The sequence below is a fragment of the Lepidochelys olivacea genome (assembly GCF_965140295.1).
Source record: "Lepidochelys olivacea isolate rLepOli2 genome assembly, chromosome: 7".
Lineage (NCBI taxonomy): Eukaryota > Metazoa > Chordata > Testudines > Cheloniidae > Lepidochelys > Lepidochelys olivacea.
The window spans coordinates 31,168,302-31,186,752 of record NC_140417.1 but is presented as its reverse complement, the minus strand read 5'-3'; the positions used below and the strand labels follow the sequence as shown (position 1 = coordinate 31,186,752).

At 50.2% G+C, this 18,451-nt stretch overlaps 1 protein-coding gene across 3 annotated transcripts in view; it reads right to left on the bottom strand.

The window, feature by feature from the left end:
- MACROD1 (mono-ADP ribosylhydrolase 1) overlaps positions 1-15,212 on the bottom strand; it is a 185,579-nt gene extending 170,367 nt beyond the window's left edge. For 2 of the 3 annotated variants that reach the window (XM_084635457.1, XM_084635458.1), the window contains exons 1-3: positions 14,779-15,212; positions 8,849-8,950; positions 8,337-8,456 (exon numbers count right to left, since the gene is read on the bottom strand). In XM_084635457.1, the coding sequence (XP_084491583.1) occupies positions 8,337-8,456; positions 8,849-8,950; positions 14,779-15,049 (493 nt within the window). In that variant the 5' untranslated portion in view covers positions 15,050-15,212. The remainder of the gene's footprint in view (positions 1-8,336; positions 8,457-8,848; positions 8,951-14,778) is intronic. The other variant, XM_084635459.1, reaches the window with a different exon arrangement.
- Between the last annotated feature and the right edge of the window lie 3,239 nt (positions 15,213-18,451).

Sequence of the window (18,451 nt, the reverse complement as noted above, 5' to 3'; positions counted from 1 at the left end):
CAGCAGAGAGCGACAGAGTTGAAGTGACAGATAAAGCAATTTACACTGACACTTCAGCATTGCAATATCTGCTTAGAGTTTGTCTCCTGCTCTTCGCAGTCCCATAGCCATTGTACTAGAAGACAGTGATTCATAACTGAAGGGACTTGGCACTGGCTCTATCTATCCAGAGAGAGCTAGAATGTGGAAGGACCATCACCTGCCTAATAGAACCAGGGCAAGACTAGGGCAGTTGCTCTTCAGCCTAATTCTATAGCTAGGGAACCAGAGAAAAGGTCCTTGATCTATCTATCTATGGTACTTTTATGGCCCCCCTCACCATGGTATCTGGCACTTCACAATCTTTAATGCAGGGTTTCTCAGTCCATGGGTTATGACCCAAAACTGGGTTACCAGAATGTATCCAAGGGTCACAGGGCTGGCTGGGCTCAGCTTCCCATACTGGCCACTGCAACCTCCAGGATCGCAACAGGTTTGGCCCTCTGGCATGACGACACGGAGCCACCTTGGACAAATTTGAGTGAGTGGTGCTGCAACCCTTTGTGCCAGGTTGCAAAGTCATTCACACAAATTTGGCCTGGCCAGCCCCGTCATCATGCCAGACGGGTGGCTGGGCTGAACCTGGGCAGCACTGCCATCCCAACAATCACAATGCCTGGAGCAATAAACCGAGTCCTGCAGCCTCATGGGACAGGAACCGAGAAGGAGCAGCTGGTGTCATGTCCTCTGGTAAGTACCAGCCCCCCAATGTACCTGTGACCCTAGGAACACTCCAAAACTGGTTGGCAAAGGACTCCCTGGTACATAAGAGTAAATCTCAGTTGGCCTGACCAGTTTAACACACCATACACACTGTTGTCATTATATTGATCCAAAAGGTGTCATGCAAGGTACCTGGTAACATGCTGGTCCCAGAAGTCATTGTGTGGTGTATGTACAGGGTGTGCACTAGGAGTTATAAATATGTGCTGGAAATGTGTTTGCCAAGCAATGCCCAATCTGCCCTAGACAAAGGATCGTGTATTTGCTTGTCTGACCAGGCTGGTCGTCAGGCAGAGACAACGAAGGACCATTTACAGAAGGTAAATAAAGGCATCAAGCGGGGGAGAAGACAGCATGGCATCTACACCCCAGCAGGAGAGAGCAGCTTTTTCTGGCCTTCCCTGTCAAAGACTACATTTCAAAGGTTTAGCAGACTATAAAAGGAGGGGGAAGAGAGCCCCTAATTTATCCTTCACCTGGGGAGACAAAGAACCCAAGCAGTCCGAGCTCTATGAGAGGTCCTAGATATAAAACTGGGCAGCCATGCTGGAGGAACGACTAGAGAGAAAAACTTCTTTGAATAAAGGTCTCTAGTTTGTTCAGTTAGACTGACACCTTAGACAAGTTTCTTACTTCTGTATGTTTGTAACCATTCCTCAGTCTTTAGTCCTTATACTCGCTATCACTTAAACCGGGGTCCTTTTGTTAATTAAACTTGTTTTACTTGTACTACAAACTAACTCAGTGCTTTGACAGAAGGGGAAGGTTTGTAAACCTCCATAAGTTAATAAGCTGTTGCAGACTGTCTCTGTAGAGGAGCAGTGGACCTGATAAGGTTTTGTGGGTGGTGCAGTAAGGGGGGCTGAGTGCTGCAGGGAAAGACGGCTCTGTGGCACTCAGGAGGTCACTGATTGTTACCTGATAGGCGAGCTTTGGGCTAGCCGAGCCCTAAAGAGTTTGCTGGCAAGGCAGCTAGGTTGTGTCAGGGAGCTGTCACACAGCTAAGCAAAGCTCTCACTTGCTGAGCCAGATAGGAATAACACAGTGGCTCACAGCTCTGGAACCCCAGCAAAGTGTCTGCAGATCCTTCCCCACTACACCCCCAGCCCTTTCTGTCCCCACCCCCACATTACCCCCCAGAACCCCACGTTCCCCCACACTTTTACCCTGTGCACCCTATGGGCCATGTGTGTGGGCCATGTGGTTTTTGGGAGCTGTCGGCTCCCACCACCCTCTCCTGGGCTCCAGAGCCTTCCCCCAGCCCTTGACTGCCCTCCAGTTCCTTCCCCAGCCGCTCCCCCCACCCCCAACCCCTTCCTCACTATACCACCTGGCCCCACAAACTCTCCACTTCACCTCCAGGCCCCCAAATCCTCCCTGCCCTTTACCTTCTGTCCCCCATGAGCAGTGTGGTTTTTTGGGGTGTCTCAGTTTTTTGCCCCTTCCCCCAATTGCCAGTGGGGCACGTGCCAGTGGTTCACCTCTGGCTGGAGCATCTGGAATTTCAGCTCTGAGCCTCCCCTCCCCCAGTGGATCCCTACATGGTCTCAGACATCTAGAGACGTCTCTGGGTCACAACAGGCCACCACAGTTTACAGATGGGGCCTGAACCCAAACAGGCAGAGAACCCCACTGCTATCATGTAGTTATCCTCACAAGCTGCCTGTAAGGCAGGGCAGTGCTCTCATCCCCAGGGAACACTGGGCACAGACAGAAACGCTGACTTGCCCAAAGTCACACAGGCCTGTGAAAGAGCAGGGGCTTGACCCAGGTCTCCCAAGGTTGTCAGAGGTTATTAATTCCCAAGACGCAAAGCAGTACAGTCCAGACAGACACACTGGGTCGGATAGCTCAGGATTCCTGGGTTCTGATGTGGGCAAGTCCCTTCCTCATCAGTGGCTCAGTTTTCTTCTCCCTTTATCTATTTAGCCAGTGAGCTCTTTGTTACCTGCTAGGCGAGCTTTGGGCTAGCCGAGCCCTAAAGAGTTTGCTGGCAAGGCAGCCAGGTTGTGTCAGGGAGCTGCCACACTCTGTGTCTGTGCGGTGCCTGGTACATGGGGGACCCCCCCGCAATCTCAAATTGAACCCAGATGCCTTGAATCCTGGCCCAGAGCTTTAGCTACAAGGCCAACCTGTCTGTCAAGAGTCTAAGCAGTTAGTGGGGTCTACAGAAATCAAGCCATATCTCTATGTGCTCAAATATTCATTTAGGAGCCTAATGTTAGCAACCCATGTCTGAATATTATGTCCCCAGGTTCTGTATGATGAGTGTCCATAATCATGTCTCACTTCATTATTATCTTAACTACAGAGGGCAACTAGTGATCAGAACACAGGACTCCTGGGTTCTATTCACAGCTTTACCATTGATTTACTGTATGGTCTTGGGTGAGTCACTTTCCCTGTCTGTGCACCATGTTTTCCATTTGTAAATGGAAATGGGATACTTTGTTGATATCCATACTGTTCTTTGAGATTAAACTTTACAGTCCTCTTACGTCTTCATAGGGTCCTCAGGCCAGATCCCTGGCTAGTGTAAATCGGCCACCGCTCACTGGAATGAGCAGGGCCAGGTCCCCAGCTGCTGTAAATTGGCCATCACTTTATTGTCACCAACGGAGCTGTGTCAGTGTACACCACGCAAGGACATCCCCTGCCCGGTCCTGTTCCATAGAATGAACTGGAACCCCTTCAATTTTCAACCAAGGAGCCATACCCGCCCAGCTTGGTGCTGCAAGCCTCCAGGAGAACAACATCCTGGCAGGAACGCTCCATTCCATGCAGGAAAAGCCCGGACCAGTCCCCTCTCCCCAGGAGCAGTGACCTACAAAGGAGTGTGTTGTGCCCCCAGGCCCGGAAACGAACCCCCCCAATCCACACACACCCTATTAGTACAGATGAACTACTAGCTTAAATGCATTTCCCTTGCTGCTGTGGCTGCTGTGCAATGCTGATCAGGCAATTACTCATGGCTAATGATGATTATCAGGTCACATAGAATTTAATGGACAGGTATTATATTCCTGCTTGTGACTTTACATATGAATTAACCACATATGGGTTTCATGAGGCACAGAAGCAGGATTTATGAAGCACTGACAAAGCCTCTTGTTAGTTAAGACTTTTATTCTTCTAATAAACAGGTTGATTTATTGGGGCAGAACTTAATAAGCAGCACATTGGAAAGCTGAGACGTTGGCGCCCTCTGCTGCCCAGCGGATGTGGGGGGAGAGAACATTTCAATGAAGAGTCAGCTGTGTCAATCTTAGACATGTTATTACTTGTTATGTCTAGCAGGGTAGGGTCAAGTGAGATCAGGGGCCCAGACAGAGAGAGGTCTAAATACAAAGTCACACCAATATAACCAGAGATGTGACTGTACACCAAGTTAGCGACTCCAATGCAACGTTGCATGTGGATGCCCTTACATCCATTTAAACCTGGCTTATATCGATTTAACCTCAGATCAGTCAATTTACAGGCAAAAAATAAACCGATTAAGCCGTTTTAAGTAGATACAAATATCCACAGGGGTTGCACTGGCTTAACTAACTCCATTCCACCATGAATTTAAGTCACTGGTGCAAAGCCCAAAAGAGCCAAATCAGACAAAGGGAAGGAGGGGAAATCTGGGCTCTGTTCCCAGCTCTGCCACTGGCCTTGGGTAACCCCTTCCCCCTCACACTGTATCTATCTCCCCACCCACCCCTCGTCCAGTCAGAACGTGAGCTCTTTAGGGCAGGGACTGTCTCTCACTGTGTGTCATGCGGCTCTGCACAAACCGGGGCCCTAACTTTGGTCAGGGTCTCTGAAGCACCCAGCATGACGGGGTTTCAATTATTTCCTGCTGACCAAATTATCATCTTGCCTTCAGCGTTTTCTCCAAATCTGCTGTCGCAGTCTCCACTACTTCATTACCACCTCTGTGTTCCCGTTTCCAGCCAAGAGTCCGAGGCTGCATTTAAGAAATGGCTCTGCTAGTCCCTGAAGCACTCAGCCACAGCAATGTCTCATTCCTTGCAATCCTAGAGAGTGCTCCTGCTCCCCAAACACCTGCTCATTCACCCTCAGCCACTCTGAGCATGGCTTGGCCACTGCCCTTCCCATGCCTGCAGACTGGCCCCTTCTCACATCCATTCCTAACCCTCCTGCCATAGGCATATTCCTGGCTTGTCATGCTCATTGCATCACCGCCTCTTGGTGTGCCCCCCACAGCAACCCAGGTTCTGCTACAAATACAAGCCCCCTCCACTAGCACCAAAGTGAGTGGGAGGGAAATTTTCCCATCAAAACGTAATTTCAACCAGAAATGTCTGTATGTCAAAAAAAAAAAAAACACACACACCTTTTTTTAAAGGGACAAAAATTAATTTGCGACCTCCTAACTGAATTGTGGGTCTGTACAGTACCCAGTACAACAGGGGCCTCATGATTTCAGGCAGAGCCTGTAGCTACCCAGTACGAAATAGCCCTCCAATGACTTTGAACCTTCAGGGCTTGCTAGAGCAACTGGAAATGGGGACACTTCTGTTCCCCGTCACATAACACAAGAGCCAGAGGATCGCCACTACAATGGGGGGTGGCCAATTCTAAACTGATCAAAGGAAATACTTTGTTCACTTGACGCATTATTAGCCAGCAGAACTCTCTTCCACTGGATGCTGTTGAAATCAAAAACTTAGCAAGATCCAAAGAGGGGCTGGGCATTTATATGTCTAACGAGAATGTCCAGAGCTAGAACAGTGGATTCATAGATTGTAAGACCAGAAAGGCCCACTGCAATTGTCTAGTCTGACCTCCAGTATAACACAGGCCCCATAGGACAGCCCTGAATTAATTCCTGGTTGAACCAGAGCAGATCTTTTAGTAAAACAGCCAATCTTGATTTGAAACACAGCCAGTAATGGAGAATCCACCACTCCCCGTGGGAAGTTGTTCCAGTGGTTAACAGCCCTCACTGATACAAATCTGTGCCTTATTTTCTAGTCAAAGTTTACCTCGCTTCATCTTCCAGCCATTGGATCTTATTGGACCTTTGTCTCCTAGATTGAGGAGACCTTTACCATCAAATTTCTCTTCCCCACATAGGTTCCTATAGATTGTAACCAAGTCACACCTTAACCTTCAGTAAGCTAAACAGACAGAGCTCCTGGAGTATCGCACTATAAGGCACTGTTTCCAATCCTTTAATCATTCTCGGGGCTCTTCTCTGAACCCGGTCCAATCTAGTAACATCACCTGGAATTGTGGACCCCAGAATCCGACAGTTTTTCAGTACTTGCCATATAAGTGCCAAAGGCAGAATAACAGAACCTCCCTCACAAAGATTTTGGATGAGAGCTAAACCCTCAGGATTCAGGGCTTAAGCTGATCTCTAGTGGGGGTTAGGATCAGGCATTCATGGAAAACAGGTTACCCCACATCTGCCCACCATGGGGCTCTCATGACTTCCTCTGAAGCATCTTGTACTGGCCACTGTCAGAGGTGGGATACAGGGATGGATGGACCAGTCTGGTAATTCCCATGGTGGAGACAGTTCTCAAAAAGCAGCCAGCTCTAAGCAGAGCCCTTTCCCCACAAGCACCCACCATGATGAACACACACAGGGAACATATGGCTAGAGTTTATCTCCCTGCAGCTTGAGAGCCGTGTGCTGACTGGGTTGACAGGTCCTTAGCTGGATGTCAGAGACAAATTGCACTGGAGTCATCTCTCACAGGGGACTCTGGGATGAATTGCTTACAGAATGAAGAGTCTGTGCTGAGGAAGGCTGGGGAAGGTTCCATTGTTCAGTTCTGGCACACACCGGATTGGGGACCACAGGGGAAGAAGGTGAATCAGAATCTGACACTGTCTCATCTTTCAGTGATGTCATTTGGATATAGCATCACAGACACACGCACTCCCCAGCTGCACTCCCATTGGTCGCACAGAGTTCCTGGTCACAGAATGCTTCGCAGAAAAGGAATGGGATAAAGTGCCTTTCCCCTCTAGGGGCCACCAGCTCCAATCTGGCCCCCGATCAGAGGGAGGGCAAGTGGCTGGCTCAGGGGATAGGAAATGGGACACAGGGCCTTTCCCCTCAAGGGGGGCATTTGCTCCAGTTCAGCCCCAGGGCAAGGGAGTGGAAAGGAACAGAACACGGGGCCTCTCATCTCCAAGGCATCAGCTCCATGATCACACTTGCCAACTCAAGGGATGATGCATGAGTCTCGGCTTCCAATTTAAACAAAGAAAGATTCAAGCCAAAAAGCTGGAAAATGTGACCTTGAGTATAACCGCCGCAATGCTTGCCCGAGCCTGCAGAGACCCTGAGCCAAGCGCACTGACAAGGGGCAGCTGCCCCTAGGATAACACATGCAGCAACACCTGCCTGAGTCTGCAGAGAGCCTGAGCCAATCACTCAGCGAGGGGAGCTGCCCTGAGTAATTGACAACTATGCTCACCTGAGTCTGGCCAACAGCCTGGGCTGTAGGGAGTATGTCTCACTGGTTCATTTAACCCTGAAGACGCTGGACAGGAGAGCCTGCACCAAACCTGGCTCAGCTTTTGTACAACAGAGGGGTATTCAGTTGTATCAGAACAGTCACGGAATCCAGATAGCACCCAACCCACCCACCCCTCGAGTTGGGTTCAGCCCATTTCTCAATGGGTGGCAGGGTTGGGTTCTAGAGCTGCCCAAAGCTCAGGGAGGGCTAGTTGCACCAAGCCCCATTTCCAGCAACATTATGACCCCCACCCCAAGCCAAGTTCACAGAGGGACAGCAGCAAAAACAGGGCCAGTGCCACATGAAACCCACCTCCCCCAGTTCAGTCAGACACACCCCAGCTTCACTAATGGGGAAGGGGAGTTTTGCTCTGAACAAAGGTTTAAACACACCCTTCCCCCAGACAGACAGTAATGAGCCCCAACCACCTCACAGAGACCACTCACTAAGGAGCTAGGAGACACACAGCCCATGGACACACATTTATAGCAGCTACTGATGGAAACAGATCAAGCCACCCTGCACAGCCAACCAAAATCCTATACACGAACCATGATCTATGGGCAGGCAAATAACCAACCCTATAAAACATCTGGAAAAGGGCTAGACCCTACACACATAGCATTTCTTTAGGGGGATGATCGACAGACCCTATAGCACATCTAGGATGGGGTTAAGTCCTACACAACCAATGGGTTCTGAGGGACAACAGAATTGTGCAGAAGTGACACAGGCTACATGATCTCTCAGCAGACAGGAGCCCCACCCTCCAGAACAGACAGGCCAGAGCCAAATGGGACCCAGCCAGCAGCTCTTGGGGGCAGCCCAGCACCCTACCCCACAGAAACTCCCTCTCCCGGCTCAGAGCACAGCCTGACGGGCAGCTGGCGCTCCTGCCAGTCCCAGACATGGATGGGAGCACGTTTTCTCCCACCCAACCCTCTTTCGCCATATGTTCACCCTGGGGTTCAAGCCACCCTGTGACCCGAAGCATCCACCCCAACCAGCAACATGCAGAGAGGGGGAGCTGCTGGTGCGATATGAGCAAGGGGTCCAGTCAGCAGAGGGGATCTGTAACCCACTCACCAGCATTGACGATTGCATCCATCTCCAGTTTGGTAATGTCCCGTCGGACGAGCGAGATCTTCTCGTTCAGGTGATTGTCCTTGGGGAACTTGGTCTCCTCAGGCTGCTTCAGTCGGGCGCCTAGAGACAAGGGTCCAAGGTCAGCGGTCTCCACACCCTACAGGAAACAAGTCCAGCCATACCCTGCTTCACCCATCGTGCCACCAAAACCAGGATTCTGGGATAGAAAGGGCAGGGCTGTACCATGCCCCAAAGCATGATTGGCCTGGGATCGATCAGAAGCGAGAGGGAGAGCAGATCCCAGAATAGGGGAGCCCCCACCCCACAATTCACACTGGGTTTTAACATCCACATGGCTATGCTGGGAGACCACTGAAGTGCCCCTCAATCCCAACCCACAGTCCCCTGTTATCCCAACCCTGGGCTCCCCCACCACAGCTCTGTCAGTGCCCCTCAACCCCAACAAAAATCTACTATGCACTAATAAAGAATTTTAAAACCCCCAGCCTCACTTTTAGCCATTTTTTTCCAGGTGTCGATGTCCTTCAGTGTGACAAAGTCCTTGGTGTAGTAATGCTCCCGTCTTTGCTTCTGATTCAGACCTTTCAGGTATGCTGCAGGGGAGGGACAAGGCCCACTGAAGTGTTACTAGGGTAATGAGAATCAGGTGCCCCTATAATCACCCCCAGCACTTCTGAAGCGCTTCTCATACATGCCCTCCCCAAGGGAGCAAAACCATGAGTCAGACCGCTCCCCCCAACCAGGAGATTTTGTTTTAAATAGTGTATTGTGGTGTTTGAACTCCCACAGCCTATGTCCAGTGTGCGTGTGCAGGCGGGGACAATTAGTGCTGCTCACTCTCCCGCTTTATTGGGTGAGGTGACTTTGGCTCCTGCTGCAGGAGCTCTCTCCCCTCCCACACCACTCATCTGCCCAACCCCTGGCCAGCGATCAGTTCTGGCCCCCCCACCACCTCCAAGTCAAAACTGTCCCCCCAGTCCACCCATCACTTCTGCCCCCTCAGCTTCATCCCTCACCCCCAGTCCCCCTTCATGCCACCTTATACCCCCCCCCCAATCCCCTTCCCTCCATTTGTTCTGTCTCCAACCCAGCCCCACCTCTGCATCTCCCGGGCTCTTCACCCCACTCTCCCTGGCCTAGCTGGAGTGGGGTCTCCCTCCCCCTTCAGGCTGGGGGAGCAGTGCCAGGGGCTCATCCCCCTCACACACCCCATCCCCTTGCTCCCAAGGGAAGCCGTTAGCCACCCCCAGCTCACGGCTCCCCCTCCCCTGCAGCAAGCATGGCTTCCAGGTTGCTGAGAGCGCTTCCAACAGCCACTCCAATTGGCTGCTCACCCCAGGAGGCGGGCCCATGGGGCAGGCAGCCAGTCAGTCAGAGGGGGTTTCCCCAGACAATGCAGTCTGCCCTACCCCTAACCCAGCTGAAACCCTGTCACTGCGACAATGCTGCGAGACCTGTGCAGGGAAGGGGCCTTCCTTGAGGAGGCCCCACAGAGCAGGGTGGACCCAGGCACTGGTGTGATGCACTCTGAGCCTGGAGCACTCCGAGTGACACAGCCCTGCCTGCCTGGCTGGGGGAGCATCACACCACACCACACCCTGCCAACACCCACCTGCAGAACCTGAGGCCGGGATCCTTTGCGAACGACGGGTGCGCTGCACCAGGGAGGGGAAATCAGCCCCTGCAATAGGCGCCCTTGGGCCGGTCTAGAGTTACCACCTTTGAAATGCACAAAAACCAGCACGCCACCCCACACTCACAAGGCAAGTCCACAGCAACCACAATGCAACTCCGCAACCACCACCCCCTGCAATAGTCACTTATAGTATCGAGAGAGAGAACACAGATAGATCAGATTGGTAACATTTTCTTACTTAAACTGCGGAAGTAGGAACACTGCAACATCTTTAGCTCGACACAGAAACTGTTAACAGTAGATATCCCTGTATATTGTGATAATAATGCAAATCTTCAGACCCACGTAAAAAAAACCCAGCAGATTACATTATTTTTCTGGCACCTGGCAAATCCATAAAAAAACCTGGCCAGGTTGGTCAAATATCAGCCAGATGGTAACCCTAGGTAGGTCCCCAGCTCACCTCCACTGAGCTCAGACCTAACTCTACCGCAAAGGTGTGGGCTCCAGCAGGAAGCCCAGGGGGCAGGCGGGGGAGGGAATCTCTGGCCTGTGCTATGCAGGAGGGTGGGCTGCCCAGCTAACAGTCTCTTCCAGCCCCAGGATCCATAACAGACAGCCCTCAACTCATACAAAGACATCTCTAGGCTGACAACACTTTGGCTGCAGCTTGTATGTTTTCTAAGCAATAATAAGTAAAGGTAATTTTTGAGGTTATGGTCACAACCATTCAGCGGAGCTGGGAAATGAACCCAGCAGTCCTACCAGCTGGCTCCCCTTGCTCCAGCCATTAGACCCCACTCCCCTCCCAGTGGTGTGGGTAAAACCCAGCAGTCCTAATTCGCAGCTCCCCCTGTTCTAACCCAATAGACACCCACTGCCTTCCAGAGCTCAAATCCCATTTTATCAAAAGGAATTTAAACCGGGTTCTCCTGCACTACCTCGTGGGTGAACACCAATGCAGCAGCCACCCTTGGAAAAGTACTGTACCTGCTGTCCAAAAGAGGCTGTGGCACTCATGTATATCAGGGCATTAGAATAGTCTCTGTATTATTCATCACTTCCTGTATAACACAGGACAGAGAATTTCACCCAGCTCCCCCTCTATTGAGCCCAATGCCTTGTGTTTGACTAAAGCACCTGGCCCGCTGGATTTGGAGACATCAAGAGATGGAGAATCCACCACTCCCCTTGGGAATTGTTCCTGTGGTTAATCACCCATACTGTTAATTGAAAAGTGTCTGGCTTCAGCTTCCAGCCACAGGTTCTTGTTCAACCTTTCGCTGCTAGGCTAAAGAGCCCTCCAGTATCCAGTACTTTCCCCCTGCGAAGGCCTATAATCAGGTCACCTCTCCATCTTCTTTTTGAGCAACTGACCAGACTGAACTCCCCAGGTCTCTCACTCTGCGGCATCTTCTCCCACCCTCAAATCATTTTTGTGGATCTTTTCTGCACCCTCTCCAAATTTTCAATATTGGTTTTGAAATGTGGCCCCCGCAACTGGATGAACCAGTCCAGCCTGGGTCTCGCCAGGACTGTATTCAGAAGTAAACTCACCTCTCTGCTCCAACTCACTACTTCCCTCTTCATACATGTCAGGATCGCACCGCCCTTTTTATCCCAGCATGACACTGGGAGCTCATCCTTAGTTGTTTGCCACTATGCCCCTCAAATCCTTTTCAGAGTCACCACTTTCCAGGATACAGTCCCCCGCTTCTGTAGGGACGGCCCGCAAGCCTCGTTCCCAGATACATGATCTGACGTTTGGCTGCACTAAACCACACTTTGCTGGAATGGACCCATCTTACCAAGCAATGTGGATTGCTGTGCAGGACTGTCCTCACCATCCCACTCCAAAAATCTTTGAGTCATCCATCAATTTTAGCAGCAGTGATTTTATATTTACTTCCAGGGCATTGATGTAAATGTGGACTAGCATCAGGCCTAGTACTAATCCCTACAAAACTTCACTAGGCATGCCCTGTAAGGCAGATGCCATCCCACACGCCTCCTTTTGGCCAGGTACAGCACACAGACACACCCTGCCTTAATTTCCCCAACTGGGTCATTAGGAAGCTTGGCAAGGCTTTTGAAGGTCTCATTTAACAACAGAAACTTCTACAGAAACACAAGACCATCACCCAGGCTTCTTAGTAGGGAGGCAGATTCCATCTATGTTTATCATCCTGGGCCCTTTAGCCAAGAGGCACTCAGCCACCATTCCTTCCCTGGAGCCAGAGCCCTCCATCCGACTGCTGCTCTTCTCCAGGCAGCACAGATCCTAGTAGACTGGGCCTCCTGCAGCTATCTAGGCTCCTCCTTAAGTTCCTTTCCCTGGGAGTTGTCCTCCTCTGTACCACTAGAACGCCTGTCCTTGGGAGCCTCCTCTTCCTAACAGCACCCTCCTCCAACTGAGCTCTGCGGCCCTTAATCTGGTCCAGGTGCCCATTAGCCAATTCACTGCCAAGCAGCCACCTAGGCAGTTTGGCACAATGGGCTCATTCCCCTTAAAGAAGCCCATCACGGGAGAGAGGGCCCTGCCCCAGGCTCCCCTTAAAGGGCCATCCACCCTGAGACACATCTCCATTCAATGGGGATTCACCATTAACAATTACTTTTTGAGATGTCAGTTAACTAGTTCTTAATCCAGGTAACAGGTGCTCCACTGATATTATATAGTGCTTATTATTGTTGTGCAGCATGAAGTCAAATGCCTTACATAAGTCTAAGTGTATTGCATCTACGCAGTTACCTTTATCAACCAACCTTGCAATCTCCTCAGAGAGAGAAATCAGGTTTGTTTGACAAGACCTATTTCCTATCAAACTGATATTAATTATAGGCCCATCCTTTCATTCTATATCAACTGACTCCCATATTAGTTTTTCCATTATTTTGCCTGGGACTGATGTCAGGCTAACCAGCCTACAGTTACCCGAGTCATCCCACTCACCCTTTTTGAAGGCTGGTATAACATTAGCACTCTTCCAGTCTTCTGAAATGTCCCCAGTATTCCAAGATTTATTAAAAATTACCATCAAACAAGCCAGAGATCTCCTCAGACAGCTCTTTTAGGACTCTCAGGTGCAAGTTATCTGGACTGGCTGATTTAAAAATATTTATCCCTCATAGATGTGTTTTAACTTCCTCCTTAGTTAATAATGGACTGAAAAGTACTTCTCACATGAGGATGGTTACAAGTACATCATCCTACGTCTTTCCAAATACAGAACAGAAATATTTATTGAGCACTTCTGTCTTTTCTGCACCATTAATAGTAGTTTTACCATCTCCAGCTCGTAACTGGCCTGTATCATTGCTAGAATTTCCTTTGTTCTTAAGATATTTAAACTGCTTATTTTCCTTGGCCCTGCTTGAAATGCATTTTTCCCTGGTGCCTTCAGCTCCCCTTATCAGTTTTCTACATTTCCTACCCTCTAATTTAGATCAATTGCTATTACCCCCTTTTTCCATTTGTTTTATATTACTTTCTTTTTAATTTCTAACTGCTGCCTTCACTTTGCCACTGAGCCAGGCTGGGCTTTTAGCCAAAATTGTCATCTCTCTTGATTGTGGAATTGTGGCTTTTTGGCTATCTAATAAACTCTTCTTAAAGAGCTCCCAATTTTTCTGTCTTGGACCATTAGGTTTGGCCTAGGACAGCTGTACCAAGGGCCTAAGAAATCCTGTGCCACCGGCCTTGAAGAAGATAATCCCCTAAATAGGGACTGAAAAGACTCTTGATCCTAGAGCATTGGGGCTTGGGTGAGACTATATGGATGCTGAATCTCAGTATAAACTGAAAGGGGCCACGGAAGAAGGCTGCGGTGTTGGGTTTTTACGGTAATAAGCCAGCCCCAGACAGGGTCCAATGACGAAATGGAGAGGCACCAGTCAATATGAGCCCCTGGTATACCATCTTTCACTGGGGTAGATACTGTCTCTTACTCTGGGTTTGTATGGTGCTTGGCACAACGGGGTCCTGTTTTTGGCTGGTACCAGGCACTTACCATGATGAAGAGGATTAATAACCCAGGGGGACTGTGCCAGCTGCACAACATGGATGCTTTTGCACTTTCTGCCACTGACTGCTAGAAAACAGATGGGCCAATACGTTCTCCGTGCCCAGGCAGCTCTCATGGTGGGGTCAGAGCTGGCATGTGGCACTGCAGTGCCACTAGCAGTCAGTGCAGAGTGTTCTGGTCCCATGGTTTGGTTCTGGCAGGCCAGCCCCATAGAGAACATCCGCACAGCTCCAACGCAGTAGCACGGCTCTCCCTGCAGCACCGGGGATGGGAAGTGCTGCTTCCCTCCAAGCAATTTGGGAATAGTGCAGCTGCCAGGTGAGTTCTGGGATATGGCGCAAGGGATGCTGGGAGTACTGACACACACATGCATTCCCACAATCCCAGAAGGGGATCCCACAAATCACCCACAATGCATTGAGGCATTATGGGATTCCTACCTATGCTGCATGGCAGGATGCAGAGATGAGTGATGTTGGAAGAGCTGTATCAGTTTTTAAGTAACCAGTGCACTGTGGCAACAAGCCTCCAGCTGTTCCATGCCTGGGGGTGGACTTCTGTGTTGGTATACAGATTCCCTGCACAGCTGCATGGTGCCCAGGGAAGGGACAAATGCCCTTAGGGGTGGAAATTAGGCAGGGTAAGTGGCCCTAGGTGGAGGCACGTTGCAAAGGGCTGTATGATGCCCAGCTAAAGGGAGGCATGGGCAAAAGGAAGGGGTAACTGGGCATAGCGCGCACACACATCCCCTCACACTTACTTTTTGCCTCTTTCCAGTCAGTGGACGTGGTCAGATCCACCTTAGCCGCCATGCCTAGTGGGGGAGCAGCTGCCCAGCTTCGGAAGGCTCTTGACACCAACTGGACCGTGCCACGGGGAAGGCTGCTAGTGCTTGGTTCCCTGCTGCTCCACGTGCCCCTCCTGACACTACCCAGCACCCAGGGGTTCCAGCCTTTGCCCCAGCCCCCTAGAAGCTGCCCTAAAGCCCCAGACAGTCTCCTGCCTGGCAGGGTCATGAGAACCCCTGGCATGGTAGCACAGAAGGGAATGCAACACTGGGGCTCCCAGCCCAGCCTCCCTGGTTGGTCCCTGAGCAGTCGAGAGAAATTCTTCTCCCTTATTTACTGCACCTGGTATTTGGCTTGCGAAGGGGGGCGGGAGAAAGGACAAAACTGCTGCTGCGCTGATACTGAAACTCACCAAGGGCTTTGCACTTCCAAGACCCGCCCAACTGTGTGCAAGGAATCCTGGGAAATGTAGTCCTGCCCCCGTCCAGGCTCCTGCAGTTTTCCTCTTCCTTGCCAATAAAGGATCCTGACGCAGCAAACTCAGGGAGATGAGCAGAGCCTGTCAGTCTCTTGAGATGGAGATGGCATCTCAGGCGCAATGGGATCCAGAGCCTGAGTTCAGCAACAGGGCCTACAATGGCCGTGTTCTTCCCTGCTGTTAGCTGATTTTACTATTACTGTGCCCCTGCTCCACCTTGCGTTATTGTAGCACAGCCAGCCCCACCCGTTGTGCTGGTGCTGTACAGACCCCAACTGCGACTTGGGCCCTGCCATGCTAGGTGCCACCAATGCACAATGATAGTCAATCCCTTCCCTGAACAGCTGACAGTCCAATTAGACAAAAGGTGAGAGGGGAAATAGAGGCACACAGAGAAAGGTCTGCAGCAGACCTTGGACTAGAATCCAGGAGTCCTGAGCTGCAGCCCTACCCACTGGACCACGCTGCCCCTCAATAATTACATTCATTGTAGTATTGTATTCTGGACTCGTGGCTTCTATTCCCAGCTCTGGGAGGGGAGTGTGGTCTAGTAAGTTAGAGCAGGGCAGAGCTGGGAGTCAGGCCTCCTGGGTTATACTCCTGGCTCCAGGGGAGAAATGGTATCTAGTGCTTAGAGCAGGGCTGGGCTGGGAATCAGGCCTCCTGGGTTCTATTCCTAGCCCTGGAAAGGAAGTGAGCTCTAGTGAGTTAGAACAACGAGGGCAGCCTGGGAACCAGGACTCCTGGGTTTTATCCCTAGCTCTGCCATTGACTAGCTGTTTGACTTCTGGCGAGCCTCTTCCCTCCTGTACACCTCAGCTCCTTATACATAAAATGGGGATAACATTATTTATCACCCCAGATCACACAGTGGATTAATTCACCCATGTCAGTAAAGCGCTAAGCATAAACACAGAACAGAATTCGTCCACATTGGCCCCTCGGACTCTTGGGACCAGGCTTAACTTTGAAACCTGGGAGACTGAAAACTTTGGAGCCAATTTTGCAAACTACAGTTCCCAGAATCCCAGGCAAAACAAGCTGTAATTTAACTTCAGTGACTCCCGCTCTCAACCTGCCTCTAAGCTGCTTGTGGGCAGGAACCAGGAAACAGCTAGCTACTTTAAAAAGCAATCATTTGCAAAGGGAATAAGGAGTCCTTGTGGTACCTTAGAGACTAACAAATTTATTAATAAACAAATACGTTTGTTAGTCTCTAAAGTGCCACAAGGACTCCTCCTTGTTTTTGTTGATACAGACTAACACGGCTACCACTCTGAAACAATTTGCAAAGGGGACTCACACACCTGGGACATTTAAACAGCACAGTAGGCTAGCTTCATCACTATAAATAGATCCTTGTCTCCTGAGTTTCCAGGGTGCCTTAGCAACCCTACTAAATTTAGCAGTGGTAGTCACACCAGAAGACAGATAGATACTGCTTGCTGGGAGATGTGGCCTTTTGCTAGTCTCTGGAGCAGTTGCTTCAGATCTATGCTATCCAAAGAGCAGGGCACCCTCTTTTATGTCCCGAAATCCTGATTTAGGAAGATCTGCAGATCGTAGAACAAGCCTTCAAGATTCAGCTCTGCATTTATCACCACATACCGTTGCTTGGTCCTTTTTTTTTTTTTTTTTTTTTTGAAGGATTACAAAGCACTTCACAGTGATCAATAGTTTTGCAACTTCCTGGGGATAAATCAGTGTTATTCCCCACCTTGGGGAAAATGAGGCACAGAGCAGCAAAATGACTTGTCCAAGGTCACTAGCAGAGCAAGGGGCAGAACCCAGGAGTCCTGATTCCCAATTGCCTCCCTCTGAACACTAGACCCCACTGCTCTTCCAGAGTTGGGGACAGACAGAGCTGGCCTTACCATGAGGCGAACTGAGGCGACCGCCTCAGGTGCCAGACTGTGGGGGGCGCCACTAGGACCCAGAGAGTAGAAAATTGTGGCTGCTGCTGGGGCATATGTATTCTCTCTGCTCTGGATGCACAGAGATGGTGGAGTGCTGTGCTGGAGGAAGGAGGGAACAAGAGACATAACTGGCAGGCAGGCAAAAAGGTGAGAAGGAATAACAGAAAGCAGCAGGAACTGCAGGGAGAGGGTGGGGGAGGAGCCTCTTATGTACCTCTCTAGCACTCCCAGCAGCCTGGCCTGATTAACACCAGCTTCCCAGGGAGCTTCCTGTTTCCTGCTGCTTCCCTGAACCCACTGGAGGAGAACAGGCAGTCAACTGAAGTAGTAGGAGCCAGTTAGGCCCTTAAGATGCTGATATCTTCCCTCACTCAGGCCCCGCTACCAGCCTGCTTATTTGTCCGCTTCAACTGAGTGTTGAGAGTCACTATAGTTGGCACAGAACAGCAGTCATGAGTGAAAGAAGAAAACGCCCCTCTGGGGCAGCATGCAGAAAAAGAAAGCAAGCAAAGGAAGCTTTTCTGTCTAAGCAGGAAGGAGCTAACCCTAAGATACATAGACACAAATGTTCATGGTGAGCCTTCTGGCCCCAGTGAGGATGTGAGTGGTGAGGAGATGCCTGATCTTCCAGTTAGTCAGAGTGCAGGTGATCAGGCAGCTACTGCAGCATCCGTATCTCCATCTCAAATGGATGTAACCATGCACATTCCTGAAGAAAAGTGTAGATCAGAGAAGAGTGTGGTGGAGGCGCAAGAAACAGCTGCTGCTGAGTTCAGTTCCTTAAGTCTAGATGATCCAGGACTGTGGACCCACTTGAACAGTAGCCTGAGGGACTTCCTTGTACTGCTTGGGCCACAGCAAGTGAAAAACTTCATGTTCCTCAAAGACAATAAAAATAGAAGTTTCCAACCAACGCATTACTGGTGTAAAATCCCCAATGGTGACAAAGTGGAGAGGCCATGGCTTATGTACTCAAAAACCCAGAATGCTGCATACTCTTTTTGTTGCAAACTCTTCCAGTCTAATGTTCCAGCCACATTGGGTTCTACAGGAACAAAGGACTGGAAAAATCTGGTTAGAAATCTGGCATGCCTTGAGAAGGCAGCAAATCACCAGAGAGCATTCCATAGGTGGAAAGAGCTTGAGATGAGACTAAGGTTAAAGGCCACCATAGATGATCAGCATCAAGAGAAGATTGCATCGGAGTCTCTTTACTGGCAAAATTGTTCTGAAAAGGTTAATTGCCATTGT